Source organism: Temnothorax curvispinosus, unplaced genomic scaffold (assembly GCF_003070985.1).
Source record: "Temnothorax curvispinosus isolate PA1 unplaced genomic scaffold, ASM307098v1 QBEX01011515.1, whole genome shotgun sequence".
In the NCBI taxonomy this organism is placed as follows: Eukaryota; Metazoa; Arthropoda; class Insecta; order Hymenoptera; family Formicidae; genus Temnothorax; species Temnothorax curvispinosus.
In genome coordinates, this window is record NW_020221295.1 from 48,303 (window position 1) to 60,251 (window position 11,949).

Here is an 11,949-nt window from a genome sequence, read left to right on the forward strand (position 1 = left end):
AACGATCCCAGCGTCTGGCACTTGACACGCAATAACGCTAAAAATACAGGAAAAGCCATTAAATTTACGATATATTTTATTTCTCTTCGAATATATAGCCGAGTATATTGTAAAGTAAAGATGGTGAAAGACGATAAAAGAAAACGATGCGCATGCAATCGGTTCGTTCACTTTCGAAACAGCCTTCACGCGATTCCAACGCGTTACGAAGTATCAATACAAAGTGCATCGCTATGAATAAAATAATAATACCGGATGTTCCGAAAGTGGTGATCGTTTTCCGCTTGGAAGAAAAGAATAATATACATTGCGCCCTGATACATTTATTAATTTTTAATAATGATTACGACTTGATTTACTTGAACTGTATAATTTAATTAGGATCATTCAATTGTGTAATTTTAATTATTATGTAAGATGTAATTATTAGCGAAAAAATAAAATCAAACACGAATAAATTAAATATGTCCTAAAATTGACGAAAATATTGTCGTGTTCTCTTTTACTAATTCGGATATATTTTATACGATAAGCAATATTAATAATCGGAAATATAAAAAATATAAATCAAGTCCACAATTATTAAAAATGATTATAAGCAATCGGCTCGAATCACAAACGCTATTAATCTTCTTGTGTCAGGTGATCGATAGAAATTTCTGAATGCGCGTCGAATTTCCATTTTTCTAAGGTTTTACGAAATCAAAAAGTAAATCGATAAAACTGATTAGACTCGATAAGAAAAGAAATACTGCATAAACGACTAGCAAACAAGTCTATTACTATATATAAATAAGCGTCGGAACAGTTTCGATCGCTGCGAAAAGTGCATCGCGACAGCGGGAATGCATTTTATCGGACCGGTGTTACTGGTTGCGATCTCGCGCTCGTCGAGAGATAATAAGCGAACAAACGACGAGTCGCGCGTCAGTCTCATCCTGTTCACAGACGGGACTGCTCGCAACCGATGATATACAATCGATTGTCCTCAACTCTGTGTTAATTAGTTGATTAGAAAGAACCGCTCGCCGTAAATCCGGTTGTACGATCCCGTTGATTTTTTTCTCTCATCGAGACCGTGATATATTTTCCGTTCGCTCTAATCGGCTATGAATTCTCTTCGATGGAACGGCGTTAAGTAAATATATATGTTATATATAAATATATAATTAAGAGGACTGAATAAACGCGGTGTTTTTGTACACATGTGTCGCTTGTAGATGTTCACCTGTGCTCGTCTGCTGAAATTCCACCTTGCGTGATACTGCAATTTAAAGGTATTGGCATTAGAATAATGTATTATAATTTAGACACTTTTAATTAAGGACATTAATTGTATGACGTTCAAGTCAAAACTTAACAACTTTCTTACTTTACTTAATTTTCATGAATAGAGAATTATAGATGTGGCATAATAAGGTGATTAATTAATTCTTTTCAGAGATATTATGAAGTACATAAGAAATACGATTATGACTTTTATTACTTATGAAAGAGGGTGTAAAGCAAAATGACAATTTACCTTACAGTAGCGTTCAATCGATCTTTTTCATAGATTAATGTTTCTTTCACGTCGAATTAATTCAATCTGCTCCATATATTAGTAAAGCTGCTCCAGTCATTTAAATTGCAAATAGTGCTGGTAGGTCGATATACACGATGTTTTCGTTGGGAATTGTGAAGAGAAAGATATAGCAAGGTCGTTTTCCTAATGCATACCCATCGGATTTCACACAGCGCAATGATTCAGCATCTATAGAAGGGATAATAGATCGTTAAACATCTAAACCATAAATAAATCCATCTCCTTCAAGGATCTATTCGATTGTATCACTCTTGCACGAAGCGTACGCGTTTCTCCATCATCGACAGTTATGTATAGAAATGGAGACAAGCACACTGAAAAAGTTCTCTCGTAAAATCGATTTGCAATTTACCATCGTTGAAACGATTCCCTGCATTCACGAAGTGTCGTATCAAGAATTTTAATTAATTATTCAAGTATCGTTCATTATCGTTATACATTAAGTTAGGAAGCAAATGTATATTTGATGCTTAGAGAAACCGCTAATTTTGAGAATTTACTTTTTTTGACGAAAAAATTACGCTCGATGAAGCAAACAGCAAAAACAGTTAAAAAAGGTCAAACTTCGAGCAATAATAGGTATTGAAATTTATATATTCAAATTACAAATTACAAACAAATTACACCTATTATTGCTCGAAGTTTGGCTTTTTTTAATTGTTTTTGCTGTTTACTTCTTTTGATTTATATCGTGTAATTATACCAAATATGCATGTGCGTTTATCATCAAGGTTGCTTGATGATACCGGGTACCCGTTGCTGTCGAGCTCCAATTTTCGCTATCATAGATGAAGCCGATAGTTCGTAGCCGCTGACAAATGAGCGCCACGTCAATGGCGATTAAAATACAGAAAACGAAGGAAATGTTTTTTTATTTGAAATTAAATAAATTAAGAATGTATGGTAAACGAGTACTTCCGACAAACGGAAATAATGACTTGAATAACGAGAGACGTCGATCGATCATTCGACGTTATCGCGTGAAGATCGGAAATTGTCAGTGGTGTGTGGTGTTCTAGAAACTAGAAATCGCGTATCGTCAATTGTTGATAAAAACGATAGATGTATGTACGAAGTAAACTGACGAGAGAAATACTTGTCGCCGTCTCTCGCGACATGTATGTACAAAAGATTTTAATGAAAATTTTAATTGAAATATAACAAAAGCTCTGCGCGTTTAATTTCTGACAAATAAAGTCACGCACAAAATTTCAGGTTTAATCATAAACAAATAGCCAACGCTTGATATCGAAAAGCGATGGCAGAAATACGTTATTCGATCGAATACTCGAAGATGAGATAGAATCCCGGAGATCCCATACATTTTTAATTGTATAATTTTAATCCGTCATTTCTGGGACACCCTGTATATACGTCTGTAAAAAGGATCCAGGAAACGCTGTTGTCGTATCGCTGCCGGTGCCGGCAGCGTATATCGGAGCACGCCCCCGTTGTAAAGTGCCTAAAATACGCGGTTTTCAAACGGTTATCATGCGAAAGTGTTCCTGAGAGAGGCGGGACGCAGGACGCAACGCGTCGTCGACGACGTCGACGTGGAATTCGCCTCCTCGTCGTCCAACGAGAATCGCATTCCACGGAGTGGGGTTACGTAGCGCGCCGCGGCCGCGGCTCACGTTTCACAAAAGAACGCGCGTGACACGTAGATTGTTGTTTGCATGTGCACTGGCGATAACAGGTCGGCGACAACTCGGCATATGTTCCGCTGAGCGAGAACCGGCATCCGGCATACGCGACACGAAAGCAAGAGTGATGGGAATCGACGGTATGAGGGTCGGCGGAGGCAGATGCCCGCCTCTCCTGGTCGGAGGACTCCTTCTGGCGTGCCTCATGCTCGTCTGCAGCTGGTGGACCCTGTCTTCCGAGAATCTGGAGCTCATCAGGCAGATCGACGACCTGAACGAGCAGCTCAAAATAAGGTGAGAGCCAGCAACGTCGCTGCTCGCTGCTGGTTGCTTCGCATCAAGCAAAATCTACTGTGTATACCCTGAATTTTGTTAACCACTGTCTCTGTGACGAGTTACAGTTGTCAGTCATTCATAATTAAGTTGTGGTCATTGTGGTATTTGTGGTTACCAAAGAGTTATGTCACCATGCCACTTAAATGTTTATAATGAATGTAGCTGCTTGAAATATTGATGTCAGACCATTGCAGAAACATTGCGAGTTTCTACTCTTTCTGGATTATGATTGTTATATAATTTACAAAGCTATACACGTATACGTGAATTTCTTTATCATGAAAATTTTGGCTTGTGGCTTACTTGCACAATGCATGTTTGTAATATCACCATTGCCAGATTCTGTTTTTAGGTTGTTATTCATTGTAACGTATAAAAATGTTTGACGCAGTTTCAAATGTCGTTCTAACGAAGAAATTAATTTCTTCTTTCAGTGCTGAAGAAAGAGATCAGTGCGTAACATTGCGTGGTAATTTGGAGCAAAGGTTTAAACACACGGAAGATGAATTGGCTTCTTTGCACGTCCGCTTGGAACAGCAGATGGATTTTAAAAAGAGAAACGAGGAGCTCGAGGATTCAGTTACTATGTGTAAAAGTGAACTGGACTCGTTGAACAAACTGGATGCCACGAAAACTGCAACGTTAGAAACATTGAGATTAGAAAAGGCCACCATTAATACTCAATTAGATGCAAAGCGGGATGAAAATAAAAAACTTCAAGAGGAAGTAGATAGGGTATGAACTTTTTATTTAATAGTATTTATGCAAAATTGAGGGTGATTGAAAAAATGTAAAAAAAAAGGTTTATGGTGATTTTGCAGTTGAAAGGAGAAGTAGATAAAATCAAGCTTAGTTGTAATTCACCACCTGAGAAGAAAGAAACTCCAAATCTCCAGCCACGTAAGTTATAATTATTTTTATTACAAATTTCGTTTGACACATGTTCCGAGTTTTCTATTATGATAAATAACCGCATTCGAGTGTTTATCGAAATTAATTTTTTACGTAGTTTTATTTAATATACAAGAAATATCTGCAGTGTATTACCATAATTGTACGAATGAAGACATTTGCTAATTTAGATTGCTAATTGCACCCTGCTTTAACGGCGGGAAGAAAATACCCTCCAACTTCATCTTGTTTTCAAATCTCGTCAATATTCCCATTAAGTTCTAACTGCGATTGGGCTGCTCACGCAAGAATTAATGCGACTACAAGCTCGTTCCCCTTGCACATTTTTAACTGACTCAGTATTATAAGATATTGTCGGAATTTGCTGATCTAGCAACGACAGTGGTCATTAACAAGTCTCAGTTGCATCCTGTACCGGAGTCTGCTGTAAGAATATCCGTAGCTGGTCAGCGAGGTTTGAAGTTCCACGGAATTCCGATCCTACCAACAGACCCACCTGGTGCTGTGCGCCATACTCCTCGTTTCTCAGTGACTATGTTGAAGAAAGGTAGTGATACCTTTCTCCGTCCTCGAGGCGAGAGAATGCTGCCACAGACATGAAATTAAAAGTTTGCAGTAGATTTGTACATAATTCACATTTTCATACATCTGTGACTAAAGCTCTATTAAGGAAAAACCCACTGTATCGCTTCTAACTAAGCTGTAGATCGTGCTCGGCCCTTCGGGTGCATTCTAATGATATATAAACTATTATTTCTCTAATATCGAACGCTGAAACTTTCACATACGAAAAAGACTGTTTTAGTATTGTAACACAAAATTGTCTTCATAAAATAAAAATGTAATAGTTAACTTCCTTATATTTTACAAGATCTAATTTTGTATATATTAGAATAGTATAAAGTATTTATATAGCTTATACAGTTTATATGCTGAATAACACAGGCACAAGTTTTGATAGATGAGTCAATAGGTGCCATGCAATAATTTATTTTTCTATAAGAATTGTATTAAATTGTTATTTTCATTGTTTCAATATTAAACGCATTGTTCTTTTTTAGGCTAATTTTAAAGAAAAAGATAAAAATTAAATTATGTACAGTAAACCTTTATATAAAGAGTAGGGTGAAACAAGATTATATTATATTTATAACTAAGTTATGAGAATTATCAAGTTTGTGTAGTATATTTTGCGATTTATTTACAGCTTGTTGCAATATTGTATTTATAATAGAATCTTATGATTAAATAATATATTGAAAGCATTTAATGTGAATTATAACTTTTGATTTGTATCTATAAAACTATATACAAACAATAAAAAATGTGATAAACTATGTAACATTTTTAACTCTTTGCTAAAAATATCAAGCGTAAAATACGTTACAGTTATATCTATGGTAGGAGAAAAACATCTTACGTGTACAACACTTTCAGCAAGACATTCCTGCTTCCAGGCTATACCAAAGGATTGGTTGCGGATAATTATTAATATTATTATAAAAACTTTGCAAAATTAATATTATTAAAAAACTAACGTATTTTATATTAACCACGCATGGAATATACAAATACTGATGGAACTTGCGTTAATAATTATTAGTTACTAACGCGTTTATAATAATGATTCTCATTATATATACAGTTGTCATTTGCATATTCTGTACGATAAATAATAATTAAAATTTTTCAGAAATACATACGAACTTTTTACTTTAGTATAGTAACTTAGCTTACATGGCTTTCAGTTGAAACGGAATCGAAAGCCAATGGACCATCAAATAATACCGCAGAACAGGATATCCCAGTTGCCAACGACTTGGACGATCCTGAAAATCGTGCACGTGGTAATTAGAACTTTAAAACATATCATTGCAAACATTTAATTTTCACTTACTGAAATGTTACAAATTATAAAAGTCATGATGTCATGATATTCGTGTTCCTGTTATTACTTTTTTTTTTTACAAGTTTATTAGTTTACTTTTTATAAATTTTTAATTAGATTTACTTTTTTATTTTATTATTGCTACATATGTATTATTCTATTTCATGGAAAACTGGATTTTAAAACAATTGAAAAAGGACAATAAAACGCAATAATTTTTTTTAATTTTTTTTAATCATTTATGTAGATAACAATGGAGATGACATACAAAGCACAGAAGAAACTATGCTACTTCCAGACAATTATGAAGAAGAAGATAAAACGCAAGATGCCACAAATAAACGGATACTGTGATCATTGAGAGATCTGAAAATGAGTGCCAATATAGCTATTACATTAGCAATTTTTAGACATAAGACGTGCTGCAATAATTTTCTGATAAAGCATTTTGTATCACTTAAAGGAAATAGTGAAGCTCTATGCGCAATAAATTGTAAATGTTTTACATAAAAATATAAGAATGCGCCAAATTTTTAATCAAATAGCTATACTTGTTTATTTTTCTTTGCCAGTTTTATTGCAGTCTTGTTTGATAGATAATGGAAATAAATTTTGATACAAAAAAGTATTATTGCGGCTTCCATCAAAGATAATGACAGTTTAAGTTTGTAACAAATTTTTAATTATGAAAATTAGGCATGATATTAATTAGTTATTTTAAAGTTTTATTTCTTTACATTCCTTACATCTTACTGTAAAATTATTTTATATCCATGATGTGAAATATATCAGTTTTGTATATCTTTGTTAGTACATATCTAAAATATACTCAGCTTACATAAAATTTCATAATTTCATTGCAAAATCCCTACGGTTTACACTTATGTGATGTTTATTTGTACTATTGTGTAGTACAGCATCAAGTTTACTAAATACTTATTGAGTAAAAGATTACATGCGTTAGCTTGCCGTTCCTTTTTCTCAATATTTTATACATTATTAAAATTTGTTATGTAAATGAAATAAAAATATAACATCAAAGTGATCGTTGATTATCATATTGTCTTCGTAAATTATAAGTTATTGTTCCCTACATGCTTGTCACTATATTTTCCATTATGTTCTCTTATTATGTACGAGATCCATAATTTGTGTCGTATTATGTTTGAGGCTTATCTCTCTATTTGACAGCTAATTAATAAATGACGTGATATATAAAATGACAACGTTACCTATATCTTTAATGACATGTAGCAATTTTTCTTTTTTATATATGGTGATGATGACTTTATGTCATTAATAGGGGTATTTCTGTTATTCATTTTTTTAATTCTAAGACAATAATTATAATATTCTTTTACTGATATGAATGTATGAATATTTCATGTTTTAATGTCGCATTATGTAAATTTCTCTAAACATGCAATATATATATATATATATTGGTATATTTATTTTAATCGATACGGTCATTCTTTATGAATTTTATATATTGCAAAACCATTATCATAAATGCTGCCAATAATACTTATATTTGCTGCTACAAATAGTCACACTTGCTGTTATTACTATAAAATTAATTAATAGTCAATAACATAATATATATGTATATTATATGTACATACATTATATATGAACTTGCAATAACTGACTTCAACATAGAAAATGTTAAGTTATACAAACATAATATTAAATAAATATTATAAAAATCTATTTCTCATTTAACAATATGTCTATGTCTCGTTTAACAGTATGGGTACGTTCTGTTTTATGCATGATGCGCATAATGCATCATTTATCCTTGTTGTTCATTAAATGTTAAACAAGGATAAGTGATGTTATAGGCGCGTCATGCGTGAACCGGAACGCACCCACTATGTAATAATACACATATATGCATATACATTCACAATATTGTATAATAATATGTAACAAAACATTCGAGAATTATTATGGAAAATTGTGCGTTAATCGACGGGTTACCCCTATGATTAAAATAATATGTTAATATATTACAACGAAATATAAAATGTGACTAGGAAAAATTAAGTAACGACTAGATAATTAGTATGCGGATTTCCGTCTTAATGATTGTTACGTACTAAAATAATTGTTATTTTACAAATTTTTCATCACTAGTTCATGACTAAAAAATAATTAATGACTGATTAGATTAATTTTTAAAAATTATATAAAATTATATATATATGTATTTAACAAGCGCTGCATAGGATAATTAATGTAAATATTAAACTGCACTCGAATGCTCTTTGAATTAGAGTATAATATTTATATATATGAGCTCCGATTAAAGCCTACATGATATTTTTTCTGAGCTTTTGTGTTTGTACAGAAATAATATAATATTTACTTTTATTGCCAGTTCAATTATTTATGTCTGTAGTAGACATATTTATCTGTATCGATAGAGAAATGTCTTTTCGAGATATTTTAGAGATCATAAAATTTACGTTAATAATAATTAATAATACTAAATGTATAACAATTCTAAACTTTGCAACTTACTGCAACTTTTATAATTTATATAGCTCTCATTCATAATTTGTAGCAGCATAGTCTTTGATATATATTTACATTGAATTAAATTAAAATAAATAAAATTCAATTATTTTATATATCTTTTTTAAAATTGCAGTTATTTATGTTGTAAAGCTTTTGCACAATATCTTGCATTTTTTCTCTGCATTGCCAAGGATCACTTCTTGCTTTGCATTAACGTTTCATATACTTTTCTTTGGTCGTACGTTATGTAATATTAAACTAAAATTTGAACGTTGTCTACTATCAGAAAACTATCAGGCAAATGATTCATTAGAGACTTGTGAAATATTTACTTATTTAAAGTTAGTTGCCTTAGGTTCCGTTATATTTATCGCCACTGATATTTTGTGAAACCTGACTTAAATAAACATTAACAGCCTTCGAGATAAATAAATGTCGCGGAAGAAACGGTCATTCTAGAAAACTGGAAGTCACAAGTATATATGCTGTATCCTGTATCCTCTACAGGAAATGTAAATCTACTATGTATCATGCTCTATGTTTCTTAAATTGAGCAGCACGAATGATTAATTCGAGATCTCAGGTCTAAGATGAGCACAAAATGTGCGTTCCAGTCCGTTTGACAATTTCACTTTGCTCTATATTGAAAATACGTCTTGGGGTCAATGATAAGGCAGTGAAATTGTTAGTGAATTCGTCAGTCTCTAAACAAGGGTAACTATGCATCGCGTAAATTATAAAAAATTATGGGTAACAACTATTTCGTTGTGATCTGCTACGATATCACTCCCGTCATTGCTACCGTACGTCGGTTCAATGATCTCTCTAAAGAACTCATTATAGAAAACCAATTTTATGGAGCACGATGGGAAGCATGTCTCCTCCGTCGGAAAATGAAGGCGAATATCGAGCGAATTCGCCACCAACGGCTGCGCTTGCGATGTAAATTGCGGGATCTGTCCTTAGCGCGAATTTGCCTGATCAACGAGAAAAATGCATCGTCTATGAATTGTCTGAGAGCGGCGGATGTCTCGTAAAACGGACAACCGAGCTCCTCCGCCAGCGCCTTGCCTTCCTCCGTGGTCACCTAAAATAGGCGCCGAGAGTTCAATGTATGCGAGAAATCAATATTTCATTGTTCTTGCACGCCACGTGTATCGCGATGTATTCGCAATTTCTAATATCGGATATATCGCGGTCAACTCAACAGCATCTGATGTATGTACCTTTCGATGATGCTGTAGATCAAACTTATTGCCGACCAGTACCAAAGGAATGTTCTCGTTGGCGCGCACACGTGATATTAGTTTCCTGTACTCCATTGTCTCTTGGAAGCTATGCCTATCCGTTACCGAGTAACATATCATGAAGCCTTCGCCGCATCGCATGTATTGCTCACGCATTGCTGTGAATTCCACCTGTTTACAATAATACACAGAGTCAGGATCCGTTCCCATTTGTTTTATACGAGAAATGAGAATGGATGAAGAACACATGTCAATATATTGTATAATGTTGTAACCATTGTAATACGTATGAGTCTCGAACCTGTCCGGCTGTGTCCAAAATATCGAGGAGAGCTGCCTCGCCGTCGATGACCACTTGTGTCTGATATGAATCCTCTATGAATAAAAGAAAAATCATTGTTCCCTTCACATTAATCTCAAAAACTCAAATTTAGGCGTCAAATCTCTCGGACTCTGTACATATGCATCCTATAGTTTGCTTTCTACTAATAATCACACTACCTGTACAGGAGAGTTAGGTAGCAAGTTCCAGTGTTCTTTGCATACAACGCAACTTACCTATCGTAGGGTCGTGATAGTCCAGGAACCTGTGACTGACAAACTGCAAAGTGACAGCTGAAATGCAAGACATGCAAATCATTACAATAGTATACACACTCAAACGTTTGAAACAGTCGGATACTCCGATATAAATCAATCAGATGACGGGTACCTGATTTGCCAACGCCGCCGTCGCCCAACACCACGATCTTGTACACCCTAGGTCTGCTCCTAGCGGACTGCGTTACCACCGGCACGTCGTCCTTGCCGTTGCAGGCGACGTTCTTGTCCCGTGGGACGCCAGCCGCCGTCGTCACCGCGGTCATCGTGGCGGCTGGTCGGCCGTGCATACCGGCGCGGCGTGTGCACGTACGTGCGTACGCACCCGACAGTCGACACACTTATCCTACGACGAGGCGGCCGCGGCGACTGGAGCTGGAGGCACCGAGGCACACTTGACCGCGCCGTATCGGAGCGCGACCGATTCAACGGACACACCCGTGTTGTTGCCGGCGGCTGCTGTGCGACGGACGTCGTAAACGACGTCGTGACTCATGTTTAACGCGCGGGAGAAGCACGTTGAGAGATTCAGGTCTTCGTGGTGCCGCGTAGCATGACTCGCAGTCGAGCGGCCGGGAGCCGGGAGTGCCGGGGCGCGCACTGATCAGTACTGATGCCACTGATCATCGCTGCGCGAGCCGAACTGCCCGAACTGCCCAACTCCGAACTTGACAGATTCGCGGAGAACGTGAGACAGTCACGGGAACGAAAACACGCGCGTGCGTTCCGACATGGTTCTAAACGCACTGAATGCTTGTCATGCTTGTCTTATATGATTTTTCGTAGCTAAACCGTGATATCTTGCCCTAATTGGGTCGGAAATCGACAATAAAAGGAGGGAAAACAATTTTAACATTTAATTGTGTCGATTTGAGGTGGTTCAATACCATATGCTTATCTAAAAAAAAGTTGACGCGCATATATGTCCTGAGTAACTTAAAAATATGTAAGCCTATATTATTTCATTTCTAATGCCTTTTTAAGGTAGCTATATTTATATGCAAATTTTTATCTCTCACTCCAATTAAATAAAGATTAGACGTCTTGGAGTACGCATTTCAATACCGTAGAAAAATCAAAGTTATTAAAGAAATACATTTCGACAAGCAGCGAATTAAATTTGGTTTCGTACTTTTTTGAAATAAATTTTATACTTTGCAAATTATTTTTAAATTAACATCGAGAATTCAGCCACTGAAATTCAAATTCGTAGCT

General features: G+C 35.1%; 2 protein-coding genes across 4 annotated transcripts; one reads left to right on the forward strand and one right to left on the reverse strand.

Moving 5' to 3' along the window:
- Nucleotides 1-471: 471 nt before the first annotated feature.
- LOC112461532 lies at nucleotides 472-8,530 on the forward strand. 3 transcript variants are annotated; one of them, XM_025026802.1, is made up of 8 exons: nucleotides 472-1,138; nucleotides 1,221-1,277; nucleotides 3,282-3,522; nucleotides 3,999-4,299; nucleotides 4,386-4,464; nucleotides 4,850-5,023; nucleotides 6,225-6,323; nucleotides 6,663-8,530. In XM_025026802.1, the coding sequence occupies exons 3-8, from the start codon at nucleotides 3,356-3,358 to the stop codon at nucleotides 6,716-6,718; spliced, it is 876 nt and encodes a 291-aa protein (XP_024882570.1). In that variant the 5' UTR covers nucleotides 472-1,138; nucleotides 1,221-1,277; nucleotides 3,282-3,355; the 3' UTR covers nucleotides 6,719-8,530. The 3 variants fall into 3 exon arrangements, with proteins under 3 accessions (XP_024882570.1, XP_024882569.1, XP_024882571.1); XM_025026801.1 differs by having other exon boundaries at nucleotides 482-1,138; nucleotides 6,612-6,744; XM_025026803.1 differs by lacking the exon at nucleotides 4,850-5,023 and having other exon boundaries at nucleotides 501-1,138; nucleotides 6,612-6,744.
- A 12-nt stretch (nucleotides 8,531-8,542) lies between these two features.
- On the reverse strand, nucleotides 8,543-11,469 carry LOC112461534 (GTP-binding protein Rit2). The gene is made up of 5 exons (XM_025026804.1): nucleotides 10,847-11,469; nucleotides 10,693-10,749; nucleotides 10,436-10,509; nucleotides 10,114-10,305; nucleotides 8,543-9,974 (listed from the first exon to the last, which is right to left on the reverse strand). The coding sequence occupies exons 1-5, from the start codon at nucleotides 11,022-11,024 to the stop codon at nucleotides 9,741-9,743; spliced, it is 735 nt and encodes a 244-aa protein (XP_024882572.1). The 5' UTR covers nucleotides 11,025-11,469; the 3' UTR covers nucleotides 8,543-9,740.
- Nucleotides 11,470-11,949: the final 480 nt, after the last annotated feature.

What these genes read in the sequence shown, in the direction of transcription:
- LOC112461532 (XM_025026801.1), top strand. Translation starts at nt 3,356, where the DNA reads ATGGGAATCGACGGTATGAGGGTCGGCGGAGGCAGATGCCCGCCTCTC. An exon ending in TTCAAGAGGAAGTAGATAGG is followed by an intron (nt 4,300 to 4,385) that starts GTATGAACTTTT and finishes GTGATTTTGCAG; the next exon opens with TTGAAAGGAGAAGTAGATAA. An exon ending in TCCTGAAAATCGTGCACGTG is followed by an intron (nt 6,324 to 6,611) that starts GTAATTAGAACT and finishes TCATTTATGTAG; the next exon opens with ATAACAATGGAGATGACATA.
- LOC112461534 (XM_025026804.1), bottom strand. Translation starts at nt 11,024, where the DNA reads ATGCACGGCCGACCAGCCGCCACGATGACCGCGGTGACGACGGCGGCT. An exon ending in CGGCGGCGTTGGCAAATCAG is followed by an intron (nt 10,750 to 10,846) that starts GTACCCGTCATC and finishes CTTGCATTTCAG; the next exon opens with CTGTCACTTTGCAGTTTGTC. An exon ending in TTTTGGACACAGCCGGACAG is followed by an intron (nt 10,306 to 10,435) that starts GTTCGAGACTCA and finishes TATTGTAAACAG; the next exon opens with GTGGAATTCACAGCAATGCG.